Source organism: Lolium perenne, chromosome 2, assembly GCF_019359855.2.
Source record: "Lolium perenne isolate Kyuss_39 chromosome 2, Kyuss_2.0, whole genome shotgun sequence".
In the NCBI taxonomy this organism is placed as follows: domain Eukaryota; kingdom Viridiplantae; phylum Streptophyta; class Magnoliopsida; order Poales; family Poaceae; genus Lolium; species Lolium perenne.
In genome coordinates this window covers 13,917,084-13,937,234 of record NC_067245.2, presented here as the reverse complement: position 1 = coordinate 13,937,234, position 20,151 = coordinate 13,917,084, and the positions used below count along the sequence as shown (strand labels likewise).

Below are 20,151 nucleotides of genomic sequence, written 5' to 3'. Positions count from 1 at the left end.
CTTTGATTTTTTTTTAAAAAAAAGAAGTTAGAGCATCTCCAACCGTCTCCTCGACGAGGCCCCCAGGACGCCTTTTTGTCATCCGGATGGACGAAAATGGCCCAGTTGCGCCCCCGACTCCTCGATTTCTTCCGGATTAGGCCTTTCATCCGTCCGGAGAGCCCAGGCCATCCCCGGCCCTCCGGGGAGCGCTCGGGGACTCTGGACGAGAGAAAAGCAGGGACGGGCCCGCTTCGTCGGCGAGAGAACAGACGAACCCCACCACTTTGTCGACGCAAATCCCTCCTCCCCTCCCTTTGCTCTCTAGCCGCCGGCACCACCCCTCGCCAATCCGCCGGCGGGTTGCCCCAACACCGCCGTTCCTCCATCCAACAGGCATCAGCCTATATTCCGCCGCCCGTCGTACCCTCTGCCTATTTTCCGCCGCCAGGCAGCTCTCCCGCGTCGCTCCTCGTCGACACGCCCGGCAGGTGTTCGTCCAACTGCCCGGCCGGACATGGACTCCGACGAGGAGGAGGAGCAGATGTTCGCCGAGATTCTTGAAGAAGAAACGGCTGCCGCCACCCAAGACGAGGAGCACCTGCTCATCCTCGCTTGCCTGTCCGGCTTGTACGCCGAGTCTGTCACGCGTCAGGAGATTCGAGACTCCACAATGCATCAACAGCTGCAGGATGATCTGGTGGAGCACTTATGGACGCTTCGAGGCAACACGAACTAGTTTCCATTTGATTTGTTTGAAAACTTGTCTTATTTTGTTAAACTGTAACGTTTATTTGTAAAAATAAGCCAAATGTTGGCAAAAGTGGTCAAATTCGCCGAATTATGCATGAAATTTATCATCCAGGTATGTTTTTCTCTAAAAAACGGCGAACCCGGGTGTCTACTAGGGAGACGGCTGAAACTTCGGCGCTCCGTGGGCCAAAGTTAAAAGTTTCGTCCAATCCGCCGCTAAATAGCGCGGGATTTCGTCCCTGGGAGGCCAACGGCTGGGATGCTCTTAGGGCTTTGACAAATCTGGTGCTGACCTCCCGATCCCCCTCCCCCTCCCCCTCCGTCGTCTTCGCGGCGCCTCTTCCTACTGAACGTTCGAAACCACGCTCCAAAACCCTAGCTAGCTCCCCACCTCCGCCAAGATGAGCTACGTGGCGTACAAGATGATGCACTGCCCCACGGGCATCGACCACTGCGCCGCCGGCTTCATCACCCACTGCCCCTCCGACGCCGCCGCCTTCTCCACGGCGGCGGCGGCGGCCTCCGGGCCCGAGGGCGACGTCGACTCGGCGAGCCGGCCGAAGCGCCTGGGGCCGACCCCCAACCTCGTCGTGGCGGCCGCCAACGTGCTGGAGGTCTACGCCGTGAGGGCGGAGGCGGTCGCCGACGATGGCGCGCAGCCGTCCTCCTCATCCGGCGCCGTGTTCGACGGGATCTCGGGGGCGCGCCTGGAGCTGGTGTGCCACTACAGGTGCGGACCACCTGGGGCTCTCGCATTTACCTCCCCGTTTGGATTTCTGGAATTGGAGCTTGTGTTAGTTTCAGACTTTCAGTCGACTAACTCTCTGAATGGCGCGCAGGCTGCATGGCAACATTGAGTCGATGGCCATCTTGTCGGACGGGGCGGAAAATAGGCGAGACTCCATTGCGCTTGCTTTCAGAGATGCCAAGATAACTTGTTTGGAATTCGATGACGCCGTCCATGGCCTGCGGACTAGGTATGCACACTGGTTTCTTAGTTTCATTGTAATTGATAAATTATTTGATTATTGAGGCTGTAGCTTTCTCGTTTGCCATACATAGCTGAACAGAAAAACCTATTAAAAAAAATGTAGTTTTGGCACTTGGAAAACTTTGCAACCACAAGAGCAGTAGGCACAATAGTTGTGAATTATTAGGAAAAAGTATCTCCTTTGTACAGTCTAGTTAATACAGTAGGTATTACAGCATTACACGATCAAGAGGCTGTCATGGTTGAACTACAGCATCCCCATTCCCTTTGTTTGTTGGTTATTTCCATTCACTCAACTTATCTATTTCTCTGACAACCTTCCCATCCTGTGGGATTCAAGGTGGCATGAAAATACAAACTCTCAATTTTCGAATCCTGGGTATCAAAAGAACCCTACAATTCTTATTTTTTTGCTGAAGCTGGTTTGCTATCTTGCCCTTGCTACAAATGCCACACTACCTTATCAGATTACTTCTCTTGATATTTCAGCTCAATGCATTGCTTTGAGGGCCCAGAATGGCAGCATCTGAAAAGAGGCAGGGAATCATTTGCCTGGGGTCCTGACATAAAAGCCGATCCGCTAGGCAGATGTGGGGCTGCACTTGTTTACGGACAACAGATGACCATTCTGAAAGCTGCCCAGGTTATATTCCATCGACTCATCTCATTTCATCAAGTGCATAGTTTTTGGTACTTTTTTCTGTCTCTTGTTCCCTTTTATCATTTTTCTCTAGTAGCAGGAGGTTCCTATCATCTCGTTAACTTGTTTCTAGATTTTAGATTCATCATTTAAAGTTAGTTCGGTGCACCATGGTTTCTTTTTCTGGCCAGTAGAATTACCAATATGTTATTGTTCTCTATACTCCTACATTGCGCATATTGATTTGTAACTTCTGGCTTTGTGTACTTAGGTCGGGCAGAGCTTAGTAGGAGAAGATGAACCTACACGTGCACTGAGTTCTACTGCTGTCCGTATTGAGTCATCATATTCGATTGACCTACGTGCTTTAGATACGAGTCATGTCAAAGATTTTACATTTGTACATGGTGAGATAAGATCTCTCATTTGCATATAGATTGGTTGCACATCCTATATTTACAGTATTAACTTCTATGATTTTATAAATTCTGCTGGACTTTAGTGCATACGTATGCCATTAGGGTGTAGTGGCATATTTTCTGTCAGGCTTTTGAAATTGCCTTAAATCACTTTCAAATATGTATTCAGTAGTTCACACTGCCATTATGTTTATATTTATTCTCCCATGAGAGGCTCCATGCCATGAATTTCAGTTGTCTTTCGAGTTTTAACTATTTGTTTTAATTATCATATCTGAGTGCTATTTTGCATTTCACAGCTTAATCACCATCGTATAGCTGTGTCTTGTGTGTTACACTACTAATTAGCGGGATGGATCTCACAATGAATAAGTAGGTAGCCTGAACTTTTTTTTTTATTTACACAAAGAGGACTAGATAAATATTTTCAACCTACTTGCATTACCAGGTAGTGTAACAAATTGTTGCATTCCTTGCTAAACCATTAAAAGATCTATCACATCAATTACAGTCATAATTGTTAGTATGGAATCCTCAGTGTAGATTGTAGAACATTAGCTGGTGTTGTGGTCTGTGCCCTACATATCTGATATCTATGGAGGACACCAAATGCATAAAAAGTCGTTAACACGTCCAATACTAGGGCTTAAAGTTCTTAAATAATCTTCTATATTGTTAAAATCAACTAAAACAAAGGCCTGTTTGAATGAAAGGATTTTGGAGGGAATCACACATTCCCACACGTTCTTAGGGTCCTTATTTCATGCTAGGATATAGTTGTTACTATCATCTCACGTTCTAAGGAGTAGAATTTTTCACATGGTTCTGTTTATTGTAGGGATGACTCCAAAAATGTGTCCTGCCTTTGCATGTTGAGCACGAACCATCTGAAACCCTTCTTTTCGTTCCTAGTCCTTTATTCGTAATTCACTTGTTTGATCCAAAACAGCCGGGGCTAAGCGCTTTCCCCCTTTTCTCCTCTCAAGGCGCTACAGTAGCCAGGCCGCTTTGAGAGTCTGCCGCTCTTCTCCCCTGTTGCCGGCCCGATCCGGATTCTTCTCCGCCGGCGATGCCGTGTGGAGCGGAGGAAGGAGAGGAGCCTGGCCAGATGTATATAGTAGTCTAGGGTTCCTAGTACTGTCTGCTACCCTTGTGGAGTATTGGAGTAGGTGGTGGGATCTTCTTGGCCAGATCCGGCCCGTCCAAATATCAGGGACCTATGTGTTATTTACTATTTCATGGGGTCCTTTGTAATGTATTGTACACCCACCGTTTGTGATCAATGAAGCTTCTTCACCCTTCGGGGCGCTCCGTGTTCAAAAAAAAAAAAAATCCAAAACAGCCTCTAGTGAAATATCATACTAGTGCTTGTTCACTTCATTTATAATTCAAATGTGAAACAGCGCTATTCATACCATTTTTCTCTTATGATTTCTTCAGGTTATATTGAGCCTGTATTGGTCATACTACATGAGCGAGAGCCTACATGGGCTGGGCGTATCGCATCAAAGCACCACACATGTATGATATCTGCATTTAGTATAAGCATGACATTGAAGCAACACCCCATGATATGGTCCGCTACTGTAAGTATATAAAATTGATTGTACCTTTGACATTTCCTGCCTTCTGTATCTTCCACATCGATTTCTACTCCCTCTGTTCCGTAAAAGAAGGCGTATAAATTTTGTCAATAATCAAACAATGTAAAGTTTGACCAAACTTCAAGAAAAAGTTGTCAACCTCTACACCATTGAATTAGTCTTATTGGATACATTATTAAATATATTTTCATATTATATTTATATATTATAATCCTCAATAATTTGTTCTATAAACTTAGTCAAACTTAGCATGGTTAGACTTCTTACAAAATTTAATAAGACTTCTTTTGCGGAACGGAGGGTATGTTCTTTCATTAATAATTTTTGTAACATAGTGAGGTGTAACATTGATTGTATGTTTGGCATTTTCTGTCTGCTGCGCATTATATTTCTTTCAGTTTAAATTACATTGGTGATATTTTGCTTCCAGAACCTACCGCATGATGCATATCAAATTCTTTCTGTCCCTCCACCTATTAGCGGTGTTCTTGTGGTCTGTGCAAATTCGATCCATTATCATAGTCAGGTTTGGTCCCTCTAAATACACCTGGTGGATGTGCTTACTTTATTTTTCATTTGCTGATCCTGAGTTATTGAACTTTAAGTTTTGTTGTTGTTGCAGTCCACTTCTTGTTCCCTTGCCCTCAACAATTTCTCATCACAGACAGATGGCAGGTACTATTTGTGACTCCCTTTTTGATATAGGTTGGATCCAACTGGCAATTGAGCACACCTGAATACCTGATCTATCGAAGATGTCCATTGGGTGGATTTGAAAGTGAATTTTCAGTAACTTGCTTGGTTGTTGATTGTTTGTCTGCATAACATACATTTTGGTCTATATGTGGCTAACAACTAAGTTAAAGCTTGTCCGGGAAAAAAAAGTTACAGCTCTTAAACCTGCTTTGTGGTGCTTCTTATATGCTTAAGCTGTCTGGCATAGCCATCCACCATTGCTTGCTAATGAATGTCATATATGCACACTTGTTGACTGTTCGAACCTCCATCTCCACCTATTCGTCAATAAATACCAGTATTAACAGACACAGCTTGCTAAAGCATTTCTCCATTATTGGATATTGGAGCCTTGGTTGTCAAAATTGGAGAAATCAGCTTTTAAACATTAGAAGATGAAAGGACGTACCTAGTTTTTCCATGGTTCTCTTAATACTGAATATTTCAGCTGGACAGGTTCTGCGGAATAGTGTATTTACTAGCCCCAAGCAGTACCATATATTCATATACCTTAGTTCTTCCCCATCCAGTATATGCCAAAGCTGGCAACCTTATGTTCCTTTGCCAACTTTGCAGCCCAGAAATTCCTAAAATAAATTTCCATGTGGAGCTTGATGCAGCTAAAGCGACGTGGTTATCCAATGACATTGTAATGTTCTCGACAAAGACTGGAGAAATGCTGTTACTTACAGTAGTCTATGATGGGAGGTATGATATTATACATATCATTGTCTGTCCTATTATTTGTGCGACTGTTCTAGATTTTATTGGCATGCCAGAGTTAAACATCATCTCATCATCTGCTTCAATTTTTTTGCAGAACTGTGCATAGATTAGATCTAATGAAGTCAAAAGCATCTGTCATCAGTTCGGTTGGTTACCTACACACTTTTTTGCTTTATATGCCTTTTTTTATATTTGTTAATTACCAACCGAAGGGTTTTCTCTTATATTATTGATCCATTTGTCTGCAGGGTGTTACGACTATTGGAAGTTCATTCTTCTTCCTCGGTAGCCGTCTGGGAGACAGCCTTCTTGTGCAATTTTCCTGTGGCTTGCCAGCATCTGTGTTACCAGATTTGACAGACGACGTATGTTCTGAGACTCCTCCTTCTACTTGTCATGTGCAAGAAATACTTTTCGTATGTGCTGTACATGGGCTATATTTTGATTTTGTAATGGCTTTCTACCTAATGTTTTAAGCTTAGTTGCTAAAACCGATCAGACCTTCGTTTAAACTGGAGAAGTGCAAAACCATGGGCGACACAGGCTTGTTTTGCTTCAAATATCTTCAACACAATATTTCTTGAAAAGTGAAAACAACCAGATGAACTGCTAGGTTTTTGAGAGCCGAGAACCATGCCAATTTGTTTTTGTATCTTGACCGAGGTTTCCTCCTTTTGTAGTACTAGGGTATGGCAGGCCTCTGCCAATGCAATCTCTCCATTGCACACCCAAGCACACATTCTACATGATTTGACTTAATGTGACACTCAAGTACTGTTGATATGTTCAAAATGGGATCCAAAACATTGATACTCCGGTGTGCTCGATGAAAATGACCTACGAAGCAGACATGGAATTCTTACTTCTACTTAATTAAAGCTTTCCGCATATGTTCAGTTATATTTACTGTATAACTGAACATATGCGCATATTTACTGTATGAAATTTTGAGTTCGTGTTGAGTTCACTTCTCCCACAGTACTACTAGCATGTGGAACCACAACTTTGGGTTGTCTCTATGTGCTCACTTTCTTCATTCTGCATAAAACCAGTATACGGTAGTTATATGGAATGTGTGATTGTTTTTGAGATATTGCATACAACTGACGTTGAACCAAAACTAATCAGTGCACTCATTTCACAAATTTATATGATCGTTCTTTCCTTAATAGGTTTGAAACACATCATTTGGTTGCTGATATATGGTGATCTACTTGTGCAGCGGTCTGCTGATATTGAAGGTGATCTCCCATTTTCGAAGCGCCTAAAGAGGGTGCCTTCTGATGTTTTACAGGATGTAACCAGTGTTGAGGAACTTTCTTTTCAGAATAATATGTTGCCAAACAGTCTAGAGTCAGCACAGGTCTGAATGTTACTTTCGGTTGCATGGTAATCTGTTCTATATGTAACTCTCTAGCGCTAAAATCATGCTGTGTGTAGAACTATAGATATCCTTTATGTATCCTCCTGTTAGTTACAACTTCCATGTACTGTTTTCTTAGAGTATGCATGATGAATTTACGGAACACATGATGGTGGTTGCTTGCTATTTTTTCTTTTGTGTCACTGATTTGTTTCACTTATACTTTACAGAAAATCTCATACATTGTGAGAGATTCGTTGATCAATGTTGGTCCTCTGAAAGATTTTTCATATGGTTTAAGAGCCAATGCAGATCCCAATGCGACAGGAAATGCGAAGCAAAGCAATTATGAGTTGGTCAGTTGCATGGGACTTCACCTGTCTTTTGTTATAATTAGATCTATCTTGTTCGAGTTGTACAAGCTTTTGTTGTTACATATGCATGTTGCCTATTTGTTATTTAGAGAATCACTACTGCATTACAACTAAGGACCCAAATCCTGCTTGCCTGATGGTTTATGGTATTAGTAGTTCAGTACTAGCCTCTTATGTGGTTCTATTAAGAATTTACAATCTCATATGATGTTGGGGTCAAGAAAACACTTAATAAATAATAAGAAAGTCAAAGAATGGGTAGATTGAACCCTGACAAGCAGTGGAACGCATGTGAAAAATGTAATAGAACATAAATGAGGAACGGGTTTATCATCAGAATATTTGTTTTTGTGTCCTTACTTTGTGTGTTACTTTCCAATGTTTCTCAATATACACGAAATTGCACATCATGCATGAATGTGTCAGTACCGTTAACTTATTATATGTGACCTTAGTTTCTCCATTTCAGCTACTCTCGTTGTAACATTAATAACTCTATTTTAGGTGTGCTGTTCTGGTCATGGAAAGAATGGAGCACTTTCTGTGCTTCAACAATCTATTCGGCCTGATTTAATTACTGAGGTGCATTTTCTTCCTTTTTTTCATCCCGGTACATGTGCTCATTCTTTTGGATAGAAGTTAATGCTTTACTATGTTATTTGCTTCCTTTGTTCATCTGATATCACTGTGATCTGTTGGCTTTCTGATAGCCGATCAGCAGATATTGTTGGACCTCTATCTGTTTGGTGGCCTATTGTTTTGGACTTTAGGCATGAGATAGATCAGACTGGGCCACTTTAAACATTGTACTACGCACAATAACATACTATGGTAAATAGTGATTTGAAACACGTGGTTGGTTACTTATTGCTAATTTGGTACTCCCTCCATCCAAAAATAAGTGTCTCAACTTTTTCTATACACGGAATATCTACAATTAAGATGTGTCTAGATACATCTGTATATAGACATAACTAAGACAGTTATTTTTTATGGAGGTAGTAGTAGATGTTTGCGGGAAAGGTAATATTGCCATAGACAATCACAGAAATTCAGACTCTTGCTGTGATGCTAATGTGACATCGTGTTAATCTGCCGTACTTTTACATTGAACCTGGTGGGATGTGATGCTAATTTTGTGCGACTATCCAAAAATAAGTAAATCTATGGGAGCATATCTAATGACAATCCCTATTAACATAGGAGAGTGTTACCACTGGGTCATATCTTGTTCAATTCGGACTCTTAATAATTCCATCAATGCATTTTGAAGAACTTGAACAGCAGATTTCACCTTAAATCCCATGCCTTTTAGTGGTATTCAGTTGAGATCTATGTCGCAATGTTGTTTCTCATTATTTTCATGGAAACTTCATGTTACTTCTATCTTTACTTACATTTGTTCTTTACTTGTGTAGGTGGAATTACCAAGTTGCAGAGGTATTTGGACAGTCTACTATAAAAGCTCCCGTGGACATACCACTGAATATAATGAATATCATGCGTATCTGATAATAAGTCTGGAGAGCCGGACAATGGTAACATAAATTTGATTTTTGGTACCATTTCCTTGCACATGTATTCTAAACTTAAATGCTTATGATATTTTTTTATCTGTGTGTCACGTGGAACTAAACATAGCATTTTGCATGGAAGCTGACCGCTCCCATCTCTAAAAGCTTCAAAAATTCTAAAAATGATTCATGGCTATAGAGAACATCAGGACTAGTTTCAAAATAGGACCAGCCATCTGTTCCTAGTAAACCAGAATCTCGGTTCACTAAAAATCATGAGGCCCTGCCTATTTCTGCGTTCTTTTAGCGAAACAGACCTAAAAGTTAGGTGCCGTATCTGTTCCCGGAATCATCGCTTGTTTCGTCTTATTTTCTGCCGCTCCGTTTTTTTGCCCGTGCGTTTAGTGCACGGCAGACCCAGAAAACTTCACGGGCCTGCTGAGGCCCTGCTCCAAATCCGGCCGTTCGTGGGCACAACAAAACAGGCCAGGAATATTAAACCTACATTCCAAGCAGGGCCTGAAGGAAAATGGGAAAGGTATTTTTGAAGTTGCCATGTGTTCCAGTATGAGAGGTGAAGGAACTTATGACAATTTGGGTCCACATTGATGTGGCATTCCATGTTGGCAACCAATCGAGAGAGAGAGAGGTGAAGGAACTTATGACAATTTGGGTCCACATTGATGTGGCATTCCATGTTGGCAACCAATCGAGAGAGAGAGGTGAAGGAACTTATGACAATTTGGGTCCACATTGATGTGGCATTCCATGTTGGCAACCAATCGACATCCTATTTGAACGGTTTTGCAATGATTAGGGGGTTGGCCACCTGCTTATAAACCTCAGTGGGTTAGTTTGATTGTACTAGATTTTGTAAGTTTCTGTCAGCTGTGTGTGACATAGTTTTCTTTTAACGTATGTTCTCACTGAATTGTCTGTACTTATGTTATGCAAGGTACTCGAGACAGGTGATGATCTAGGGGAAGTCACTGAAACAGTTGACTATTATGTTCAAGGGGCAACCATTGCTGCTGGTAATTTGTTTGGAAGGTATGCCGATGATTACTTTTTTTTTTTCTAAATTTATATGACACTACCCTATACAGGGTTGACACAGCACATTGACATAATTTGCACAGTGTATTAGATCATCAGTAGCCTTATAGAATGTACAGACATACCGACTGGGTTGCATGTATCTTGGGGAATTGGATGCCTGGTCTGCCGTCTGCATGAGCCAGCCAGGTCAGCACAGCCCAATGACATGCTGATGGTGATCTGTTGCCTGGGCTGCATGAGCTACTAAAGCCTGCTCAAACTCTTGAGGCGTCTAATTTGTCATTGCATTTATTTACTCAAAGTAATTCTATATTGAAGACTGATTGGAAGGTTTCCCTCATGTGATAAAGCTAAAAATCAACGGAAATGCTTCCTTGCTCCATGAGAATCTTTCTCAAATCTTAAAGCATGTAAACTGTAAACGTCTAAAGTCAGTCACTATTACTTATATTATTTTACTCCCTCCGATCCATAAAAATTGTCGGAAATTTTGTACTAAGTTCTCACACTTTTGTTTTTTTGGATCGGAGGGAGTAGTTATTTATATCATCAGGCAAGTGTAATACAGGTCTTGTGTGGCAAACTGACAACCAGCCTAGTTGAGCTCACACCTATGCGCAGACCATGAAAATGGCATGCATAAGTAATAGTCCCACATTTCTTAGGAAGGTAGAGCATCGGCATTATATACCCATGTTTTGGAAGGCTGCCACTCGGCACTCCCAGTTAACCTTTTTATGTGAAGTGAGGACGAATGCATGCTGGTTGCTACGTATGTGTGACCAGCATAGTAGCGGGTTAGATTTAAGCCAGTTTGGAGCCTGGAGAGCAAATTTTTGGCATCTTTCTATAACAATGGATGGAGATGTTTCGTGATTTAGTTTTGAATTATGTTTGTCACAGTGCAAGATTATTATTTAGTGGTTTTTATCATTCTTATGCTGTTTGAATCTTTGCAGGAGGCGTGTCATACAGGTATATGCCACAGGTGCTCGTGTGCTTGATGGTTCTTTCATGACGCAAGAGCTAAACTTTACCGCGCATTCTTCAGAATCGTCGTCGTCAAGTTCTGAGCCTCTTGGAGTGGCATCTGCTTCCATCGCAGATCCATACGTTCTTTTGAAAATGGTTGATGGAACTATTCAACTTCTTGTTGGGGGTATAGTATATCCACTACTGCAGCATTCTTTGACTTCATGCTTTTTTGCTGTGGTCTTTCAAAATTTAGTCAAACTTTGAAATTTTAAACTTGGCCAGTCATAAACTGGGCCAAATTTGTCAGCAGTGTGAAAAACTTAGCTCCAAAACAATTGTTTTTGCAGAGATCCTAGTAGCGACTAAATAAGAGGGGAGTGGTACAAATTACTCATCTAGCTTCATATGGCTTTATAGGAAAAGTAACATGCATGGTTTTCAGGACGTTGAATACTGTGTAGCAAAGCTCTCTCATTAGTTAAACTATTTATAAAGTTGTGTATTCAGCTATTTTAACATGTCTGTAAAAGGGAAGTATCTATTTTAAATCCTTATTTCAGCGCCAAACCTGTGATCTGGTGAGGTCTGGATGGAATAAAAAGGCTAATCTCAGTTCTCAGGCAATGCAGAATGATGCTTTGTGAAGATCATGTTCATACTTCATAGATAAAGAGACCATATATGAATTACTGCCCCTCCTTAAAACCTCATATTTTCGTTATGAACTGTCACATGTGTGATGTTCTCTTTTTAGTACTAGAAGATTTTTTACATCATCATGCTAGGTACCCCCCTTCCATAGAATAGCCTGATTTTCGCCCCCATAATCCTGAGTCACTACTAATAGGTCAAAGCTAAGACAATCATTTAATTTATTTGGCCTATGTTATGCAAGTCATCTCCCATGGGCCATGCCCAATCTAGGAAGCAGTAGACATGCTTTAGGTATCTAGTTGAGCTAGGACCTATATATCCTTTTCAGTAATTTCCTTTCATCTAGCAGTCTGGTTTGTTCGTTTCGTACTCCCTCAGCGTGAATTAATATGTAACGGAGGGAGTACTCTTATGGTATCAGCCTTTTCCAGTATAAAGGATATGTCATTGAGGAATTATCAAGCAAGAATAAACCAATATAATTTCTGGTTCTCTTCTTCGTAGTTCCTCCCAGCCCTTGGGGTTTGGTTTCTCATCAAGTCACATCTCTTGCTGCCAGGCTTCCCATCCTATGACCACCATAAAAGTCATGCCCAGTTAACAAAAAAGTTGACTACTACATCTTATTTTCTGACTTGTATTATCTCCAATCATGAAAAAAAACTAAATACATCTGTTTATTGCCTGTTTCAGATCAGTCTACTTGTGCTCTTTCCATCAATGCTCCCAGTATTTTCACAAGCTCAAGTGAAAGAATATCTGCATGCACACTTTATCGTGACAGAGGCCCCGAGCCATGGCTGAGAAAAACGCGTAGTGATGCATGGCTATCTAGTGGCATTACAGAGGCGATTGATGGTAGTGGTAGTTCATCTCAGGATCAGTCTGATATATACTGTATCGTTTGCTATGAAAGTGGTAAACTAGAAATATTCGAAGTGCCTACCTTCAGATGTGTTTTCTCTGTGGAAAGTTTCTTCTCTGGCGAGTCACTTCTGGTTGATGGTGCAAAAGGACCGGATGCCACTAAGGTTTCTCTGAAGAAAGAAGCAGCAAATAACATTCGGATAGTTGAGCTTGCAATGAATAGATGGTCTGGTCAGTTCAGTCGCCCATTCCTTTTTGGCTTGTTGAACGATGGGACATTGTTGTGTTACCATGCTTATTGCTATGAAGGCTTGGAAGGCAATATGAAAGCTAATTCATTTTCACCTGATGGTTCTGCGGATGTTGGCAACACCAGTGACACGAGACTAAGAAATCTGAGATTTCACCGGGTTTCTGTTGACTTCCCGTCACGCGAAGACATATCAAATCTTGCACGACCAAGAATCACGATTTTTAACAATATTGGAGGTTATGAGGGATTGTTTCTTAGTGGCACGAAGCCAGTCTGGGTTATGGTTTGTCGACAACGACTTCGGGTGCATCCACAGGTATGTTGTTAAGCTGAAGTATTTTGCTGTCTTGTATTCGATCTCTTTCTTTGCTTCATTCTATGATTCCATGCTTGTTTACAAGTATTTCACACTAATTTAATTCCTTTGCATGCTGAAATGTATAGTTTTTAAATCTGACTCTGAATAAAATTTCGAAAACAATATCACCTGAAGTTATTCAAGTAGATGCCTCTAGTTCTCTAATCGCTGTTAGTGTTATGACACAACACTTTGAGAAAGAGTGTAGTTCTCCAATTAGGCTTAGTTTGTGGTTGCGTAAGTGTGATGTACTGAACTGTGGAATTAAGTCAGTTCGGAATTTTCTACTTTTCCAGCAAGATTTTGCTGGTACATCTAATTGAAAGAGTCTTTCTAGTAAGTACTAACTTCAATATATGGAAGGATAATTAAACCACTGCTTCTGAAAAGCCACTGCAATGTCAAACACAGCCATAGATGATATTGAAATGTTTCAACATTTCAAGTTCTCCAAAGATTTAAATGACCGCATACACTATCATCACTTTTTTTTTTGTAGGAAGCTAATTTATATATTCGCTATTTTCCTTTGCTCTGAAAAAATATATTCGCAATTTGTCATCTGCATGATGAGATGTGTCCACAACTCATCACACTTAAGCTGATAATGCCAAATTGACATGACTTGGTGTGGTCTTTCTTACAACATCCAAATCTTTTATGGTATATTATGCATCTCGAAATCTAGCAATACACTGCATTTGTATGCAACTTCAAGTATTCCTATATTTACTTCTTGTCAATGGAGCCATCCTGTCTTAAGCTTATTCCGTTTTGCAGTTATGTGATGGTCCCATTGAAGCTTTCACTGTTCTCCACAACGTAAATTGTTTTCATGGACTTATATATGTTACATCACTGGTAAAGAGTTATCTGGATATTTTATCGTTCTCACAACTTATTAGAATTTTTGGATTGATGATTTTTTCGTGCCTCTGTAGGGTTTTCTGAAGATATGCCAATTGCCCTCAGCGTATAACTATGACAACTACTGGCCTGTTCAGAAGGTAAATTTTGTTTTTATGTACACAACTACACATAAGTTGTATCTCTACGATTATTTGCAGGCTTTTCACATATTGCACTTTGCAGGTACCTTTGCATGGTACCCCACATCAGGTCACATATTATGCAGAACAGTCCCTGTATCCACTTATTGTGTCTATTCCTGTAAGTAGTATGCACCTGCTACTTCATTGATAATTGATAACGTTGTTTCGTTGTTGCCATCTTTGATTGCACTTACCTGGTAGTATCAAATAACAAAATATGCACACTTACCTTTTCAAGATATGTAATTTATGTTTCTTGCAGGTTGTGCGCCCCTTAAATCAAGTGCTTTCTATTATGGCTGATCAAGAATTGGTTCAACACATGGATAACGATGCTACAAGTGCTGATGACCTCCAAAAGACTTATACTGTTGAGGAATTCGAGGTTCGCGTTTTGGAGTTGGAGAAACCTGGTGGACGTTGGGAGACAAGGTCCACTATTCCAATGCAATCATTTGAAAATGCTCTGACTGTGCGCATTGTTACATTACATGTATGCACTTCTTTTCTCCTTCCACACTTCAAGCTAGTTCAGCTCGTTCCAGTTCAGTTATTAGTCTTTGCTTAAACAAAAATCAGACAGATTGAGTAGCCACATGCTCTATCTTCATCTTTGCTACCTTCTATATTTGGTCTTAAAGTTTGTTTGGGCCCAAAATCTGATGACCAAATGTCCATATGTACTTATTAATCACCAAAAGGTTATGCATTTTGACTTCAGAACACAACCACCAAGGAAAATGAAACCCTGATGGCCATCGGGACTGCTTATGTCCAAGGGGAGGACGTAGCTGCTAGAGGACGGGTGCTTCTGTTCTCTTTCACGAAAAGTGAAAATTCTCAAAATCTGGTATTGCACGGGAGAACTGCCAATCATGTGAAAATGTTTCCTACTTACATCTAAATTACCGCTGTATTATTTTTTAACATGTATAGATTAATTTCAGGTGACCGAAGTCTACTCAAAAGAGAGTAAAGGTGCTGTATCAGCTGTTGCATCGCTTCAAGGTCATCTTGTGATAGCTTCTGGCCCAAAAATCACATTGAACAAATGGTCTGGTTCTGAATTGACAGCTGTTGCATTCTATGATGCCCCTTTGCATGTCGTGAGCTTGAACATTGTGAGTATTGCACAACCTTTGGTTCACTTTACATCCTTAAGCACGCAATTGGGTGCTTAATTACTTGTTTTGGTTTCTCTAGACATCATTTTGTCCAATGTGAACATTAAATTCTTATCTATGTAATTAGCCTCCCTCCTACAAAGTGAAATCCTTTTGTTTCCAATGTTTCAAGAACAAATTAGTTAAGGAAAGCAAATAAGGAGTGAATTTATCTGTCCCTTCTCCAAAACCACGAACATATAATCTATTCTGTTCTTGACTGCTTGGAAGACTAAACTGAAATACCATGCTTAGGTGGCACACAGGAACCCGGCCAGTAGATGAATATTGCTTTTGGCTAATTCCCAGAGTTTTCTCTTGTCCTACTTTGTTAGTGTCTCCCCATCATAGAGTTTCTGCTGTGATGCTAGTTCGCGTGCAATTGGACAAGTTTTGAAGCAAATTCTGTGGAGATCATTTTAAGAAGTTCACTATGAATTCTCAAATGAAGCGTCTACCATGGATGGATGTATTCTACAGCCGTGCACAGTTTAATGTTCAAATCGAATCTTTTACGCCTTCTCACTGGCCCTCCCATCGCTTGATCTGAATGCATGCGCCCCCATCTCTCTGCTTGCTGCATGCACTTTCCGCGTGTTGGTTGAGCTAGTTTTTTTGGGGCAAAATTGAATGTTTGATTTGGACCTTTTCTGCTTGCCAGTTCCTCTGTATTATACTTCAACGAGTCATTTCAGTCAAGTGGTTCTCACTTCGGAGAGCGAATGTGATATCTGAGCCATGTTTTCTGTTCTGACAAACTGATCAGAGCCTCATGTAGAAGGTCCGTGCCTCCATGTCCCCCAAGTGATTTTTTGCCAGTGGATAATTTTACCGCTTGTGATCTCTCTGTTCTTTGGGATGCTGTGTCGCTCTTCCTCAAGAGCCGGCACGCTGTATGTATCTGCTCTTACTTGAGCAGGCGCATGAGCTCCTCTTTCACCACCTGACTTCACCACTTGCAGCCTCGTTCAGGGCTGTGATTCATATATTCATTTGGTGGCAAATTATATGGTCCACTGACATGCTGTCTTTATTTAAAGTTTGTATCTATTTAAGCTTTGGATACTACGCCTTACCCTACTGTCTTGATTTCATATTCTTTATGATGGTATATTTCTTCTTGTATTTGATGTTGCCTTACAGTTAGCTATTGCATGCTGTAACGACCTGTTTGTAGGGTGATTTTTCAAGCGACATGCGAAGTAGCCATTTACGCTTGGTTTTTTGGTCAGTGTGGTCTGAAAATTGTGCAGTCCTTTGATATTCTTTTAATTTTCAGGTCAAAAATTTCGTTTTGTTCGGTGACATCCATAAAAGTGTGTATTTTCTTAGTTGGAAGGAGCAAGGTTCTCAGCTGACTCTGCTTGCAAAGGACTTTGGATCTCTTGATTGCTTCGCGACTGAGTTCCTAATTGATGGAAGCACATTGAGCCTTATAGTTTCTGACTCTGACAAGAATGTGCAGGTTATTTCTTCCTTATAATCTTTTGTATTACTGGCTTATGTTCAATGTTCATTCTTGCTAAATCCATCAGCAAGTGATCTATTGAGTTCTTGATGGTACTAAATCAAAATTGCATCGATACTGCCAGATTGGCTCCTGTAATACCCCCTCCGTTCATAGAAAAACTTGCGACATCTTTTTATGGACAGAGGTAGTACTCCCTCCGTCCCACAAAGATGTCGAAAGTTTATCAAAATTTAGATGTATCTAGACACTAAATAGTAATAGATACAGCCAAACTTTGACAAACCTTCGACATGTTTTGTGAGACGGAGGGAGTAGTAATTTTACTAGGAGTATCAATTACCAGGGCTTAACAGTAAACATGTATCAAGTAATAACTCTAAACCTACAGAACTTTTTTTAGTGGCCGACTTGATATCAGAAAATCAACTGGTAGTACGGAATCAAGTAATTAATCATGTTACTAGTGTTAAATGACACTTCAAGTCCATCTACTTGAGCTAGCTGGATATGATTGAGCACTTTGCAGTACTCCATTTCAGCGAAACTACGCTGCCAATAGTTAGTTGATCTACCATTTGACACATTGATGTTGCTTGTGTGCTACATTTGCTAATAGAAATGGGGATACTATTTCATTGACTTATATGGCATATGCTTCCTCTGTTCACCTTATTACTCACTGCACTTTACATCTGCAGATTTTGTACTATGCTCCCAAAATGGTGGAGAGCTGGAAGGGGCAGAAGCTCCTTTCCAGAGCAGAATTTCATGTTGGAGCCCATATAAGCAAGTTTCTGAGGTTGCAGATGCTTCCCATAGCATCTGAGAAGACAAATCGTTTTGCTCTTCTGTTTAGTACTCTAGATGGTGGCATCGGATGCATCGCACCTGTTGATGAGTTGACATTCCGCCGGCTCCAGAGCTTACAAAGGAAGCTTGTGGATGCTGTCTCCCATGTGTGCGGCCTGAATCCAAAATCATTCAGGCAGTTTAAATCTAACGGGAAGGCGCATCGTCCTGGACCAGATAACATCATTGACTTTGAGCTTCTTTCATAGTAAGTGAAGCTCCCACACATCAGTTTATTGCATTAACAACTTGTTATTCGACTCTTATGTTCTATGCAATCTTATTAAATATATCCAAAATCATATGCTTTAAATATCATATTGTGAAAATCAATATGATTGGTAAAAACTCAGATTAACCCAGCTTCTGTAAGAAACCAGGTACTAATCGCACCTGTGACTGAATCCTGCTGACTCTGTTCCAGCTGACCATTTATCACTAGATTGTAGAGCCTGTTAACTTCGCTACTGTAGAATGTTGTTCTATTTTAATCCTATATTACGCTATATTGTTTTCTAATCCACATTTTACTCTCTTTTTGTAGCTACGAGATGTTATCGCTAGAAGAGCAGCTTGACATTGCACAGCAGATTGGAACCACCCGCTCACAGATCCTTTCCAACTTCAGTGATTTTTCGCTGGGCACTAGTTTTCTGTGAGCTAAAGATGGGAGGTGCTGAAAGCAACACCATGATACAGATGGTAAATGCATCCAAAGCTGCTTGCCGCTTGGTGATTCTTCGGAACTGCAGTGACCCTTGCACTCTGGCACCAGCCTTCTCATTAAGATCATGTCTGCAGGCTAGGATTATGTAGTGTAACCAAGGGAACAATCATTGCCTGGCCAGTTTGATCTTACTCGGTAAGTTATGACCACAGGCATATGATTTAGCATTTCAAAGCGCATTGTAGATGCTCATGGCGGTTTCACACTATTTACCTGAGCGTCTTGCAGGTTGCTTTTAGCTAGCTGATGTCTCCTTGGGGACTGTAATTTACCATCTTAAGGACTCGTGATGCAATTTTCTATTAGGATGTAAAAGATTGGGTTTCCACATGCTGCTTAGCTGCTGAGAGACCTGTTAATCTCTGGGAGTAGATGTCTTTTGTAGTTTTATTCTGCATTTTTTGTAGATCAAATTGTTCTACTCTTGCTCATCCCCAAAGAATTATCATTTGTGAAATTCATTTGTCCATGTTGATTCTGTTGGATAGTCTTTTATCTCTCCACATAAAATGTTAATCGTATGCTCCTCTAATTGAACTTATCGGCTCTCGTGTTAGGATGCATTGGTGGAAGTGGCCCTCCTTGTTTTCCAAACTAGGGTGCTCGGCACGTCAAGATTCCTTGACCCTTTTCTTCTCTTTGCACGGATAATAACTTCATCTTGACTGTGCATGCGATTGTGAAGCCAAATGACATGATATTATGCCATGACTAAGAAATTGTGGTCATTTTTCTTGTAAAAATACTTGGTAAAAAAGGTCGCAGTTTATGCAGGTTCTTCTACTAAACTGATTCAACCTGCCAACGTTTTGAACCGCTAGTTACTCCTACCAGCCGGTAGTTCCTGTAGGACACATCTGTGACGAGTGATGAGGTATATCTACCTGTTGTAGACTTCTAGTCATACAATTTCCAAACGCAAAAAAAAATTCGTTTGACAAGGGGTGGCTGTCTTTATATGGGTTTCTGTCTTTTTGCTACAAACGCTAGTAATCAGCTATAATTTTCAATCTATCAGAAGGCAGAGCAAAACCTCATCAGTTATATAATCCTATAAACGCTAGCAATCAGCAAAAAAGTTTTCTGCTGGCCTTATATGGGTTTTCTCATGTCGTTTTTTTTTGAAAACCGAAAAGATCAAAGTTTGTAGAACCTCTATGTAAGAAAAGGTTCACTCGTTGGTAAACGTTGCAAAAGATTCTTCACAGACATCACACAAGGCATAACACTCCCTTAAAATGAACTAGTATTGTTGTGCCTCAAATTAAGTTGGTTATCCTTGACTTGAGTTGATCGAAGGGGTGCACACGCCTAGCTTATTATCATGTGAGTATTCTATCTAACTTTCCTTAGTCGCAATTATCCAGATTCAGAGAGCTAGCTAACTTTTCTTTTGCGAAAATCACCTGCCAGTAATCAACGGCAGTACAAATAATCCCAAAAAAAGAAGTTACAAATAGGTTACATGACTACCTAGCCATGACTACGAGCAAGCCAAAGTCGCGACGCCTGTCCTCGCCCTTCGTCACTGGAGCGTGGCAAAGCTTATCGTAGTAGAGCAAGTCGAAGTCACGCTGTTCTCGCCCTAGGAGCGTGACAAAGCTTATCGTAGTAGAGCAAGCCAA

At 40.8% G+C, this 20,151-nt stretch overlaps 1 protein-coding gene across 3 annotated transcripts; it reads left to right on the top strand.

Annotated features, from left to right (window-relative positions):
- The first annotated feature begins 1,031 nt into the window (after nucleotides 1-1,031).
- Nucleotides 1,032-19,218, top strand: LOC127331244 (probable cleavage and polyadenylation specificity factor subunit 1). 3 transcript variants are annotated; one of them, XR_007869674.2, is made up of 27 exons: nucleotides 1,032-1,462; nucleotides 1,572-1,709; nucleotides 2,213-2,366; nucleotides 2,635-2,770; nucleotides 4,223-4,368; nucleotides 4,817-4,912; nucleotides 5,009-5,061; nucleotides 5,698-5,829; nucleotides 5,942-5,993; nucleotides 6,096-6,212; nucleotides 7,070-7,210; nucleotides 7,441-7,566; nucleotides 8,089-8,166; nucleotides 9,003-9,122; nucleotides 10,054-10,148; nucleotides 11,117-11,316; nucleotides 12,480-13,222; nucleotides 14,045-14,125; nucleotides 14,206-14,271; nucleotides 14,357-14,434; nucleotides 14,579-14,809; nucleotides 15,038-15,166; nucleotides 15,264-15,437; nucleotides 16,759-16,944; nucleotides 17,649-18,007; nucleotides 18,344-18,661; nucleotides 19,084-19,218. XR_007869674.2 is itself a non-coding variant. In XM_051357322.2 (26 exons), exons 1-26 carry the CDS (start codon nucleotides 1,134-1,136, stop codon nucleotides 18,456-18,458), a joined length of 4,275 nt encoding a protein of 1,424 aa, XP_051213282.1. In that variant the 5' UTR covers nucleotides 1,032-1,133; the 3' UTR covers nucleotides 18,459-18,983. The 3 variants fall into 3 exon arrangements, 1 of the variants encoding a protein (XP_051213282.1); XR_007869673.2 differs by lacking the exon at nucleotides 19,084-19,218 and adding an exon at nucleotides 18,755-18,983; XM_051357322.2 differs by lacking the exon at nucleotides 19,084-19,218 and having other exon boundaries at nucleotides 18,344-18,983.
- Nucleotides 19,219-20,151: the final 933 nt, after the last annotated feature.